Source organism: Lagopus muta, chromosome 1 (genome assembly GCF_023343835.1).
Source record: "Lagopus muta isolate bLagMut1 chromosome 1, bLagMut1 primary, whole genome shotgun sequence".
NCBI lineage: Eukaryota > Metazoa > Chordata > Aves > Galliformes > Phasianidae > Lagopus > Lagopus muta.
This window is the reverse complement of record NC_064433.1, coordinates 70,663,560-70,677,359: the sequence shown is the minus strand read 5'-3', so window position 1 is coordinate 70,677,359 and position 13,800 is coordinate 70,663,560. Positions and strand designations below refer to the sequence as shown.

General features: G+C 44.1%; 1 protein-coding gene across 4 annotated transcripts; it reads right to left on the bottom strand.

The window, feature by feature from the left end:
• Positions 1-692: 692 nt before the first annotated feature.
• LOC125696705 (tetratricopeptide repeat protein 38-like) lies at positions 693-13,661 on the bottom strand. Of its 4 annotated transcripts, XM_048952753.1 has the most exons (14): positions 13,554-13,574; positions 12,467-12,544; positions 12,259-12,374; positions 11,652-11,733; positions 10,713-10,884; positions 8,859-9,032; positions 7,135-7,210; positions 6,004-6,123; positions 4,718-4,777; positions 3,631-3,669; positions 3,381-3,462; positions 2,344-2,509; positions 1,627-1,700; positions 693-808 (listed from the first exon to the last, which is right to left on the bottom strand). In XM_048952753.1, the coding sequence occupies exons 5-13, from the start codon at positions 10,880-10,882 to the stop codon at positions 1,676-1,678; spliced, it is 912 nt and encodes a 303-aa protein (XP_048808710.1). In that variant the 5' UTR covers positions 10,883-10,884; positions 11,652-11,733; positions 12,259-12,374; positions 12,467-12,544; positions 13,554-13,574; the 3' UTR covers positions 693-808; positions 1,627-1,675. The 4 variants fall into 4 exon arrangements, with proteins under 4 accessions (XP_048808710.1, XP_048808700.1, XP_048808717.1 ...); XM_048952743.1 differs by lacking the exon at positions 12,259-12,374 and having other exon boundaries at positions 13,554-13,661; XM_048952760.1 differs by lacking the exon at positions 11,652-11,733 and having other exon boundaries at positions 13,554-13,575.
• Positions 13,662-13,800: the final 139 nt, after the last annotated feature.

The following is a 13,800-nucleotide window of genomic DNA, read 5'->3' as shown; positions in this document are numbered from 1 at the left end:
TTTTAGCTGAAATCCAGGCTTAAAATTTCTAGTAAAAAAAAAAAAAAACATGCTAAGCAACTATCCACATTAAAATAGTCCAAACAAGCAGTTAGCTATTGTCCCCATTGTCTGGATTCATTCCCCTAGTAATTAAAGGAAACTCTGAGGGAACATACTGAAAGGAAAAAAATGTAACTTACTCTTGTAAGAGAGTGTTTAAAAATATGCACCAACAAACAGATTCTGAAGGCAGACAGATTGGTAAAGCCAGTGTAAATCAAGTCTTAGTGGATTGAAAACCTGACACACTCTATTGGCTCTGGCCCCATACTTTTCTGTTCGTATGCTCAGAAGGACCATTTGAATTGTCTGGAAAGTTTACTGATTATTTAACATATTTTCACGAAGTAACAAACTGGGCCAATGAAGGACTGAAAGCCTGGCACTGCTACTGTACTGAATATAATAATAATACTGCACAGAAACTCTACTAGAAAACGGTGTCCCAGGAAGATTCAGGTAGCTGCGCATTACAAGCAGGTAAGCTTCTAATTTCCTAGTGGAATCATCCAGGATTTAAAGCTGTTGCATTTCAGGTTGTATCTTCCAAGTAAGCTGTCATCAGGTCTCTCGCTCCTAGGGGTTCTCCAGCATGCTTTACAGCACTGCGTCCCTCCACCCAAAGCACCCAGACTTTGATTGATGAGCTTATTGCTAGCAGTGAGGACAGATTTATGCCACTGAATGAACAGCCGCTGCCCTCCTTATGAGTCGCTCTGTCATTGGTGAATTTGGTCTCATCACATCACGCTCTCTCAGGAGGCACCTGAAAAAGGAGAAGAAGTGGCAGGAAAGCGGGAAGAAAGTCACTGAGCACATCGCTTTTCCCATAAGACTCTCAGCAACAGCCCTACAAGAGCAGGAAGACAACACCTAAAGACCTGCTCTTGATTTCCTTCACTGAAAACATCTGGCCTTGGCAGTCAGATCAGGCAGAAGAGTTCTTTCCAACACTGACACAGACTGAAAACCAGCACGCAGAGGGCACAAAACAGTCGTTCTGATATTCTATCTACTACTCGTGTTTCAAAAAGACTTCAAGAGGCAAACAGGCAAGGCTTCACGTTGTCCTGAGGAGACAGGCGTTCCTTTAAGTGCACAGCAGGCTCAGTTAATAAATTTAAACAGAACTCTCAGCAGGACAATGAGGAACACCTATGATTTCTACTAAACAAAACTCTTGTGATTTGTACGAAAGCAAGCAGGCATATCAGAATCTGTTCATCCTATTTGCCAGGAAAACAACTGCTAGCATTAGGATGACCTTGATTTCCAGCAGGTCACCAAACCTTAGGAGTCCATCAAGTACACAACCGAGCGGCAAGATGCCACAGGGTAAGACAGAACATCTGAAAGTCAACTGCCCTTCAACAAACACAAACGAATCATCCATACTGTAACACTGCCCTTCTGGAACAGACAGCTACTGTGCTTCTCATCTTAGTTAAGTGTTACTACATTCAGCGCGAATGCTTGCGTGTAATTTCAGCACGGACGCAGTTGTTTGCAGCTACTCTGCTACATCCTGACTTTAAAACAGTCCTATCACCACAGAAAGAAAAAATTACCAGGAAAAGTACTCACTTAGCGAGGTTTTGTTTGGCTTGGGATTTGCAATTTAAAGCAGCATGAATCAATAGCTGGCTGAAAATATCCCTCTGAAAAAAGAAGTGAGTCAAGATCTGTTAGTAAGTAACCGAGAAAGTACTGCTGGTTACAAAACAGCCCCCAAGTGAAGTTTTCCTCTTGGCACCTTGAATAGCTGACACTATTATGGTAAGTGCTGGCAAACAGGACTCAGTCACAAGCACAGCTCGCTTGTTCCCTTTTCCACGAATCAAGGGCTCTTAATAATGAAAGCACCTAAGGGAGGCTACTGAAAGGCTACCAGCTAACTGTTACTTTCTTTTAAAACAGAGCAGAAAGAACCAGCACAGACAGCTGGCACACTGCACAGTGTCCGTATTGTTATACAGGTGAAATCCTCTATCGCTGCACATAACGTAACTTAGTACGAACACACAGCAAGAAAATACAAGGCAAACGTTCCATAGGGGCTGTGACAAACACAAGAGATTCTTGCTTACCACGAACAGAAGCTCCTCTTGACATCAACTCACAAAAACAATTACAGGGATGACCTAAATGGACACTGCTCTATTTAAACCAGGCCTCACCCAGGGAGGCAGGAAAGCAGAGAGGAGCGTGTGGGAACACTTCTGCAAGCCACACAAACCATCCCTCAGATGCTCAGAGGCCAAAATATTTATGCAACACAGTACTTTAGTTCACGTAACCTACTTGGCAAGTTCTTGAAGAGTTGTTAAAAGCTCATTCGTAGTTTTGTGGTCTTTGGCTCCAAGTGAGGACATCAACACGTGTGCATCATTGAAAAGAAGAACGTGGTCTTTGCTGTGCTGCTTTGCACGCTTCAGGACATTGTCCCACCTGTCTCCAAGCTTCACACCTATCAGTAAAAGATATTATTTAAATAACAACACCAAGGGCAAGAGCATTGCTTAGTAGTATGTATCAGCATCATGTGCCATGGATAGCACTGCTACTGAACTCAAAAACACAGTCTCTGCCGTGGCAAAATTATACTGCAATGTTTAGTTACAGCCTGCCTTATCGGGGCAAAGGGTTCGCTGACTGTCAGTAATTTATCACCAATACTCTAGATTGCATTATGGGAGGATCTCTCTTCTTTAAGAGATTGCTGCCATCTGCCTGGAGATGATGTTCATTCCAATTCACCCACAGCAATCATATAACGCAGAGTCATAAAATGAATTTCAAAAATAAACCCAATGCACCATTGGTTTTCAGTAGCATACAAGTAAAGTCACTCCTCTTTGCCTTGTTCAGGAATACAAATTTTAGCTTTGAAAATTAAGAAGAAATGCCAATGAGTTACAGGAGTACACAAAAGCCAGAGGCTAATCAATATCAAAATATGAAGTATCTAATTTGAAATTTGCTTAGAGAAAGCTCTATAGCTTTTTTAGAGGCTAACATACTTGATTTTTCATCCTCACATCTCCAGGGACAATGTAAGCTGAACTTTGAAATAAATAAATACGTGACCCATGTTAGATTAAGCTGAATGAGATACTAACTCTATTCCACCCAAACCAATTCAGCTTATTATTATAAATATCACACTGGGGCTTTTCTCAGGAGCAGAATGGCAAGATTTCTTCTGCAACACTGACCAAGCTTGCTCTCTAAGTGTCTTTAAACACTTTCCTGACATGCCAGGGTGTGTGTTGGAGGGGGAGGCAAAAAGAAAACCGCTCCCCTTACTGTTTAAAAAGAATTACAGTTGGATATCCTACCTTCCAGGTGAAGCCTGTACAGCATCGAAGAGCTATCTACTAAATCCAGCATGCTTCTACCCGACAGGAGCCTGGGAGCTATCTGTAATCACAAGTGCTCATAAGCTGTGCTACCAGGAAATTACTCAGATAATTAAACTTACATGCACTGCACAAAATTATGGTAGGTTTCAATTTCTTGCAGAAGGAAGAAAACACATATCACAATCTGCAGCATGCCCTTCAATAAATATAAAAGGCGCCTACTCACGTGGTTGTCATAAATTGTCAAAGCAGCCTCATGTTCCCCCTGTAAAAGCAAACAAGGACCATGTGATTAATATTCTGGAAGACTAAGCAAGAGAGATGGGGAGCAACCAAAGATATAAATACAATTAAGAAATGCCATAACATTACTTCCTTGTCTCATGATTTCAGAAACAAATAAACAAACATAAAGAGAGAAAAGACCAAGATAAAGCAGGATTTACTAGCTAAAATAACCAGTATATTTAGTTTCCATTTAATAAAGAGAACAAATACTGATGTGTGCTCCACACAAGGGAGAAAGATGAGGTTTCACCTCTTTCTCATCTTCCTTTCAGGATTCTTTGCAAAAAAAAATACTGTTTCATAAAACATATGCACTTTCTTAAGCAAGCTGTAAAAAAAATCTGTATGGACAGAAGGTGGCAAAACAAACAAGGTACTAGACTACTGTTGAGAGCTATGCTTTCTATGTCATTACTACGAAGCATAAACAACTGACACTGTGTTCTGACCAAAGGACGGCACCTCTGCAATGACATTGGGTTCAATTCATTAAGGAGACAAATGTGACCAGTGCTAAGCATTATGACCTCCAAGGAAATTCTGCACTGCAACCTGATATGCTGGGCAAGTTGCAATCGTTACAAAAGAGTTTCACTAGATCCTAAATCACTTGAATTACAGAGATTGAACTACAGAGATTAGTGTCTTGTTTCAGTCAGTCAATTTTGAGGTCAGCAGCTTTGTACTGAATTTGAAGAGAACTTTCTGTAATTTTGTTGTCTAAAAATAGGTGATCCAAGTTCTTATATCCATCAAATAATCGTGCCAGGTGTAATCAGTGAGATTATTTCACAGCAATCCTCCAACATTCTAGCAAAGATAATGGATCTTTGTTCAGTGTAATTAAAAGTTGCCAAAATAATGGTACTACAGGACTATCCTGTAAAAACATCACAGTGCTATTTTATAACAGCATCCCTTGAAATAACCTATAAATCCCTATACATGCTAGGACTGCCTTTTAACTAGCATTGGATGAATTCTCTGTCTGGACCATAAATCATCAGTATGAAAATATCTCATACCTTTTCCATAAAGTATAAAGCCCAGTGCCAGTAATTGTGGCAAGCAAGCATATCACTGCCCTGCAAAAAAGAAAAAGGAGAGAAATATTATGATTTACACAATAACTTCTCATCCCAACATACCTAGGCAGATTTTGGTTTTCCTCTTCAACTGCCGAGTGCCCCAAAAGACAGGACAGACAAGAACTTCACATCTGCTGGCCTACATGAAATCTCTCACTCTTACACTCGCTCCTTTCCAATTCAGGCAGACACCACAAAAACCAAAGTTTCCCCAAGTCTTTTTCCAGAGAAGAACTGCGCTTGGATGCCTCAGGAGAATTCACCCTTCTGCAGCACTCCTTCGGAAAAAAATCCACAAACTGTCTGTCACAAGAGTAGGATTTGTCTCATCTAACATGTAAGGGTCTTGACTGAAGCAATGTGGCTAGACAGTGTGCAGGAAAGGCCCACCTTATGAGGGCCATTCCTCCTACTCACCTAGATTTCCATCTCAGACTGAGCGATCACTTCTCAAACTTATGCCTTACTACTGACTCCAAAATAGATACCAGATACGTGGGCAGTTCCTCAGATGAGATGAATATTCCCTGACCAATTACCAACCTTGCACCATACTTCCCAGCTGACACCAGGAGTTCAAATGCTCTTCCCTAGCTTGTACTTCACATGAGTAAGAATACGAGATTACCTCACTGAAAAAAACAAAACCCCTCTTCTGATTCTGACTTGCAGTTCTGAATGAGATTAAACTGCTAAGCAAGAATTTGCTAAGCAAATTCCAGGGTGCTCAAATCACTAAATAGAAACAGGCTATGAGAACTCACTGCAACAGTTCTGGAGAAAAAACATTCCCATTTAAGACTAAGCCACACCAGCACGGAGGTCCCTCGGCTGACCTGATGTAACCCCTCTGATTTTGTGCTCAAACTCACATCCTATGATAGGCAACTGCGTTTCTGTGAGAGGAACAATAAAAACTGTCATGTGAAGAAAACCTGCACTAAATCTCCTGTGCAATTTGGCATCCGAGTAATCTCAGTAAAGATGGCTTGAAGTGGTCCAGAGTACGTGCCCTTCAGAATGGACATTTTTCTGCCTCTTGCTTCAAAATCAGCATGGATAACAGCACCTCAAGTGAAGTCTTCTACTCATTTCTGAAACTTGCATTGCTTGTAACACATACACAGGCAGAAAGGAAGCAGATGAAGAACTGCAGGACTTGGCTGGAGCAGGCAAAGACGACCTACAAAGATATTTTTCAGACATGCTGTGACAAAGCTTACCTTCCAGTTGTCTTCTGTTTCCTTCATGAACGCCAACCCTTTCTCCACCTCTGCTTTCATTTCATTTACGTGAGCTACAGTATGAACAGACCACGCATCTGTCCGCTCTATATCCAAAGCCTGTGAGTGAAAAAAGGAAAACGTGATGATTCTCTCAAACTGGCAAATAACCATTTATTACTGGTGACAGGGAAACAAGAGACTAATTTCACTGGCTGGATGTTAGGTACAACCCTGGCCTGCTCCAACCAGCTACACCTGAAAGACTGATTTGGACAGAAAGGAAGAAAAAGTTTTCTGGTTAATTTCCTGAATTCTACTGCACAGAGGTGAACATGTGCAAAACAGCTTCAGAATGCAGGATTCAATGAAACTTATCCAACAACATTTCATTCCACAGACATACGTCAGAACTGGCCATGAAAGAGTTGCATGCACAGGCATAATACAGTCTACAACAGTTCCTTGCAAGCAAGTGCTTTTTTCTTCAAGACCACAGCCAGAACTGAATACAGAGTAAATAACTCCTTCTTGCTCCAATTGCCACAGTATCTTAGCCATTTTGTAAGGTCAGTGAGTAGCAGTTTCATCTGCCCCTGATGCAACAGAACCTTGCCAAGACACCCATTAGAGATTAATTCCATCCAAGACCACAAGGCAACAGCAATAATCCTGAAGACTGCAGAAGATCAAACACAACTTCTATCGTTATAAAAAGGGTATATGCAGACTAGTTTTGATCCCCAGGAACACTGTACACTCAGCTGCTCACTAATCCATGACTATGTGTCTGGAAAAAAGAAAAAAAACCCACAGAGAGGGAACCCAAACAGAATGAACTGTCAAGAGCAGATTACAATAAATCAATTTAACATTCTTTACTAGAAATTAACAGCCAGCTACACTTAGGGGGATGCAGCAAAAGGCATAGACGAAGGAATCCTACTAAGGGATAGTCATTAACATTTTTCCTATGAAACTGAGCATTTCCAGTAGCTCTTTCCTACTTCTACTAAAAATTGCAATAATGAAGAGTCAGTTTACAGCATTTGTGCAAAACATCACTCAGAGATAGGGAGCACATGACTAACAACTCTAAAAACATTTCACCATCAAGAACGGGCAGTTTACCTCACGGGCAAGCTTCTCTGCACGATCAAAAAAGTTTGTTTCCATGAGTCCAAAAGAGTAGAAGCCCTTCACGTAGCTAAGCAAAATAGAAAAGAACACTTCACTCATTCAGAACTAGATTTAAGCAAGGAATGAAATACATACTAGAAACAGCATTTAAGTAAAACCAGTCCTTGCAACGTATTTCACAATACGGACCAACAGGAAGAGCTCACAGCCTACCTATTATAAATGTGTGTACTTAACAAAAGATCAACCCTCCCTCGTGCCCAACAGATATTCTAAAAACTAATTGCATGGCCTGAAGCATAACATGGAACTGGGAACACAATTTTCCCAATGCTGAACTGTAGATAATGGAGACAATATTTAGACTCACTGTCTCCATTCCTGCAGTTAGTCTCAACCACTGCCGTGCCATTTTTCAAATTCAACTTTGAATTTTACCAACAAGGGAAACAGATCATCCACAAGTGACTTCAGATTTACATTTCAAATGTGGTGAGTGGGAGTGTGTCAATACACACTCTGGTTTGTGAAAGTGACTACTCCAGCTCCTTCAACCCACCAGGCTGTAAATGAAAGACATCCACTGTCAGGCTGCTGCTGGTGGCGGTGGCAAACCACATTGCTGTTATAGGACTCACAGGATTCAAGCTTGCAGAGTACAGAACAATGAGCTACTCCTCGTAGGAAAGGGGAGGCCCAAAAAAGCCATCACGGGAATCAGTGGCAAGAAGCATACCACCAATAATTTATGAGCTGCTGACATTTACCCTTTTGGATAAGCTGGAATTAAGAGGTGCACAGAGCAGTTGTAAAAATGAAAAATCAGATGCTCAGAAGTAAGAAAGTGCTGCCACAAAAGTTACCTGAATATCTCAAAAGTAACACATATGACTGCAGCCATCTACACTTTCTTCACTGTCCACTGTACGCAAGTACCTTAATGCAATGTGGCAAAGGTTGCATCATTAAGCAATAAAGGCACAAAGAAACTGGGCTGTTACAGGCTCCTGGGATTAATGCTCCTTAATTGTACCCAATAAAGTGGATAAGAGTTTGCACTTTGGCAGAACTGTGCCAAAAAAAATTTACTAAAGCTCAGTCCAAACTGCTAAGTCCAACCTTCCCAACAAATGACATTAGCATAAATAGTACATAAAAACAACAAAGGATTTCACATTTGTGTCAGTTGACACTGATGGAAAAATGACACTGCCTTCTGAGCCGTGAGACTGCGCGATGCCATAGCTTCATTACCAGCTTAATATTCAGTTTACACTGTCTTCACTGTCTGAGGAAGAGAAAAGCATTCTGTCCTGGATATTGAGGTACAGTGCGTTTGTCCACAGGAAACAAAAGGAAAAAGGAAATGGGCACACAAGAGCCTGAGGGCATTTTGCCCCCGCCTGCAGTGAGTGCACCATTCCATCTTAGGCGTTACATGACACGAGCCTTATCTGACAGCAAAAGTCACTGAGTGAGCCACTGCTCACTTCTGAAAACTGAACAGAACAACCTCACTAACAGTGTCAGCAGGGATGCGGGGGAGATGATCGAGCTGGCGTCACCCATAATTCACTCCACTTCATCTAGAAGCTGTTAATCTTGTCTACACTCCTGTTTCTAACAAATCCTATCATTTAGATGTGTTGAACCTAAAACAAAAGAGTATGCATACATCAGATACGGAGCAATTTTGAAAGTGAAGCATGACCTACCTGCTCAGAGGAACGTCAGGTGTCCAGAAAGGAAAAACCCGAGCAACAGAATCTCGCATTTGTATTTGATATCCTAAGTAGAAATAAGTGTCATGGGAAAATTTGAGGGCTAGCAAGTCCGTCGGATGGTTCTGTAGAATCTGTTCCCATACATCACAAGCTTTTGGAAGCTGTCTATAAACAAGAATTTTAATCGTTGAAAGAAGACATGCATACCGGCCCCTGCTGTCAGTTCTAAACTCCTCCTATTCTGAAAAAGAGAAGATTCAACAGCAAATGCCTTTTTCTTCTTGAACAAATTTTAGTTACGTTTGTTTTTTCCTTTGAGAAACAATGACATTGTTTAAGCAGGGCACTTACTGGGAAATCACATGAGAAGTACTCTTACAAAAGCTGCAAAAGGCAAGGAAAAAGAGACCAGCTGAACCATAAAGATTTTCCCGACATTGAACGTGAACTTGGGACAGAGAGATCTGCTGCTATCTGCTTGGGAGCTGGAAGGCTCTGCAGATGGATCTGGAGAGCCTGGATCAAAGGGCTAAGTCCAACTGCATGACATTCAACAGGGCTAAGCCCCCAGTCCTACACTGGAGCCACAACCCCATACAGTGGTACAGACCTGGGCACGAGTGGCTGCAAAGTTGCTCAGCAGAAAAAGAGCTGGCGGTGGGTGCTGGCTGACAACCAGCTGAATGTGAGCCAGCAGTGTGCCCAGGCAGCCAGCAAGGCCAATGGCATCCAGGCCTGCATCAGAAACAGTCTGGTCAATGAGAGGAGGAAAAGGATTGGGCCCATACTCAGCAATAGTGCGGCTGCACCTTGACTACTGTGTTGCACTGTGTGGCAGAGCCTCACCTGGGAGGTGGAGAAGTCCAAGCCCCTCCCTTCCCAGAAGAATTTAAGAAATGTGTAGACCTGACACTAGAGAACATTACATAGTTATGGAACTTGGTAGTTCAGCCTGATCATCTTGAAGATGTTTCACATGCTAAGCCATTCTATAATTTGATAATTAATCTACAGTCATAGGCACACAGATACCTTTGTTCCAGTGGGAACTGAACCCACACTAGCAGGGCTTTGGTAGCTTCCTCTTTACCTTTGCTATGAATTACATGAGGTAAAGCCATGTTCACTTGTTTGATGAACAATAAAAGTGAATGACTACTTCCCTAGAGTGCACAGAAATTCATCGTACTGAACGGAACAATAATGCTTTACACAACTGCTGATACCAGCATCTCCCACTCCACTTTCTGACACTAGGAGCACTGGAACAGCTTGCCCAGAGAGGCTGCAAAGTCTCCTTTTATGAAGATATTCAAGACTCATCTGGACTCATCTGGTGGTGGACTCAACAGTCTTTTGTGGTCCATTCCATCTCCTGTAATTCTATGAAAAGTAAGCTTGAGGATTTGCTTGTGCGGTTCAAAAAATTTATCATATTACACCAGACCTTAGAGTAGCTATACATAATTCTATCCCATTTCTAAACCTTTACTCCACTGATGTAATTAAGATGGATTTAAAAAAAAGAAGTGCTAAAGGTATGTCAGAGGCCATACTGCACTTCCCCTCCTAGGGGAGGGGTAATCTGATCGTGATACAATTCTGGGAGACACATTTGACAACAATAACAAACACCTGATCCTGATTCTCTGCTACATGACTGGTTAGACTGCTAGGACACAACCCGACAAAACATCACCTCTGATAGCTTATCCTCTTCACAGTACTCTTCATGAGAAGAAAGTGGAGAACACATAGCTAAGGCAGCAGTACGCTGCAACAGCAAGAAGGCCCTGAATGACAAAACCAGCCACTGTCCCCTTCCCCACAGGGCCAGCCACTTACCCACTGGCAAACATGTCCAAGGCCAATACGTGAAGCTTCTCCCGCTCCGTCAGAGGCTGAGATCTCGACAGCGTCATCATTGTTTTCAGCGCACTGCCCAGATCTCTGTTGAGCCGCACTGAGCTTCCAGTGCCAATAAGCTCCAATCCGTTAGCAATGACATGTCCCATGACTATGGAAATCAACAAGTCACATCATGAGCAGTACAGCAATGAACGTAACTCATCTCTACAAGAGCATGAAGAGGCTTGGGTTGCCTTGGGTGAAAATGGGTCCCCTCTGTAGCAAAGACTCATAAGCTTCCAGTTTTCATTGCCCTTCAGGACAGGCATTACAGAGGACTTGAGTGAAAAACACGGAAACATCACCACAGCCTGCTCCCCCCTCTAACGACAAATTACAGAATTCTACCCCACACACCAGCTGCTACTTGCCAAAATGAAGTACAGTGAACACAAAGAAACAGGGTAGAAGGGCTGCTCCAAAAGTAATACCTCCCATTTTATTACACTGATCCACAACATGGAGGTGCATATGAAGCAAAGTAGTGTCCCTGAATTCCTCCACGTGGAAGCAATGACAACTATTGACCTTACTGACGCTTGCTGAACACTTATAGAGACCAAACAGTGGGTGTCAACACAGCGAGTTGGCAGGTGATAACTTCAGCAGAGCCAACAAGAGGACACCTCTGCTAGTGCAGATTTTTACGAGCGTGGCACACATGCTCTCGATCGTCCCTGGAGAAAATCCATAGCTAGCAGTGGTCACTATGTTGAAAAATTCTGTTTTGTAGCAGAAAAAGAGCCACATCAAATAACACCATAGTGCTCTTTGAATCCATTGAAGGTTAAATGGAAATAAACAAGAGGCATTATTTTGCAGTGATTCACGTAGCATCCAGCACTTCCCGTGCAAACAGCTAAAGGCTACACTTACCAAAATTTGGATCTGCAGCCTTTAACTTGGAAAGACACCCTTCAATACCTCCTAGATTCTCATCGTTGCGCCACGTTGCATACTGCAAAAGGGAGAGACAGTGCCAACGACACTGGGCATCTTCTCGTTCTCCCACACAATGACAAAATGGCTTGCGCTAGAAGGGACCTCCAAGATCATCTAGTTCCAAACCCCCTGCCACTGGCAGGGTTGCCAACCAGTCAAACAGGCACTAGATCAGGTAGCCCAGGATCCCAGGCAGGTTAAAGTTAAAGGAAGCAACACAAAAGAGAATCTTTACACTTACTACACTGAGTTTACTTAGGAAGAAAACAGAGAAAATGTCTTCTTTAAGGTACTCTGCCCACCAGCTGAACTAACAATCTTCAGTTTCTAAGCAGCATATGTCTCCTCCATGATTCTCTAGTGTGAGGGGTGATAAGCACACCAGATGAAGCTTTTCCCTCAGCTGCAACACTCAGCAGAGCTCCCTGCTAACTGGGTTTTCTGCTGACAGCCAGTGGCTGAACTCAGCCTCAGGCTCTGGTTCCTCAGCCTATTCCCAGAAAATGCGCAAGAGCGTAACACCTCTGAGACCACAACTCACCTGTTAGATTTGACTCTGCTGTGGGAAAGCATCACGGGCGTGCGTCTAAGTACACACTAGCAGTGACTGCTTAAGTGTTCTTTCCTCAATCGATAAAACTACATCCATCTTCTCATCTTCCAGACAGTCAGAAATTCAAAAGTCAGCTACAGCAAAGACTACTAGGTGCACAAGACCCTCCTTCTCTTATTTTTGCTTCATGTCATACCTGGCTTAGCGCAGCATCAAATAGCTTACAGGCTTCGTTGCTAGTGGTCGACAGCCCAAGTCCAGCGTCCTGCCAGGCCTGCACAATAAACAAAAAAAGAACTGCTTATTCCATGCCCTGCTTGCCCACACACAGCCAGCAGACTTCAAAAGCGATGATTTGCTGACGCTTTTCAACCACGTTTTCTTGTTGTGTTCTTGTGCTGTACAGACAACTTGGGCAGCCACAGGAACATTTTCTGCAGCCGTAATTACATGTGACATTACGTTATGACAATCAACTCCATTAGCTGTGCTTAGCAGTGGGGAGGAAGAACCAACACACTGTAAACGGTAAAACTTAACGGCCTACAGACCTCCAAATGCAAGAACGATTCTCAACTCATTATGGTTCCCTTTTGACAAGTTCCTCTGCTGCAGGCACACCTCACGTGGAACTGTCACATGCTGAATTAAGGCCCTGGTTTTCTGCACCTCACAGCAGAGCAGTGCTTTCCCACACAGGGTGGCAACGCAACCACGAGTTGGTCTCAGGTGCTTCCTTTGCCAACTTAATCACACACTGAGTTCCATCCTTGACAAAACCAGTAGGTAGACTGGGAGACATTTTAAAAACGATATTCTAAAGATTTCTCACTGAAATTTCGTTAAAGGCTCACATTCCAACCATTCGAGTACCAGAGAGTTCACACGGCACGCCTGGGAGTACTCGACCATATCAAATCACAAACTTTCTTCCTTTTCTTACAACACGCAAGCGTGAGTTCAGAAAGAAGCGAGCAGAAAATCGCCCAGAGAGCAGCCGAGGCAGGGCTGCAGATCACGGGTTACCTGGCTTCCCCCAGACGGAAGCGGGCAGCACTCAGCCCGCCGTCCGAGCCCCAGGGCGAGCGAAGCTCCCCAAACAGCGCCTCTCGGGACGACCCCGGACGAGGCCGCACGGCGCCAGGCCCGGCCTCCCGCGCCCCTCCCAGCCGCGGACCCGCGGGCACAGCGGGCACAGCCGCCCAGCCACCTGCGGCCGCGAAACGGCCCCTCGGCTCGGCTCTGCTCCGTCGTTGCGCCGCTCCCTTCCGGCCCGCCCGTACCTTGCAGTCCCTCAGCGGTGCCATGGCCGTCCCACAAGCCCCTCTCAGCCTTCGCCCGAGCGACTCCGCGCTTCCCACAGCACGCAGGACAAGGGGCCGGGCCGGGCCGCTCTGTGGGGCGGGGCGGGGCGGGGCCGGTCCTCCTCTCGGCGCGGCGGCCCTGCCGATCCAGCCTCCGCGCTGAGCGCCACGCGGTGCTGCCTCCTGCCGCTCTCCGTGCGGTCCGTGGCCCCTTTCGACAGCCCGT

Bases quoted from the DNA above. Each gene is read 5' to 3' on its own strand.
- LOC125696705 (XM_048952743.1), bottom strand. From the start codon at position 13,577: ATGGCACCGCTGAGGGACTGCAAG. The intron at 11,734-12,466 runs GTATGACATGAA...TCCCTTTTGCAG, and splicing joins TTGATGCTGCGCTAAGCCAG to TATGCAACGTGGCGCAACGA. The intron at 7,211-8,858 runs GTAGGTCATGCT...TATTTTGCTTAG, and splicing joins CCTGACGTTCCTCTGAGCAG to CTACGTGAAGGGCTTCTACT.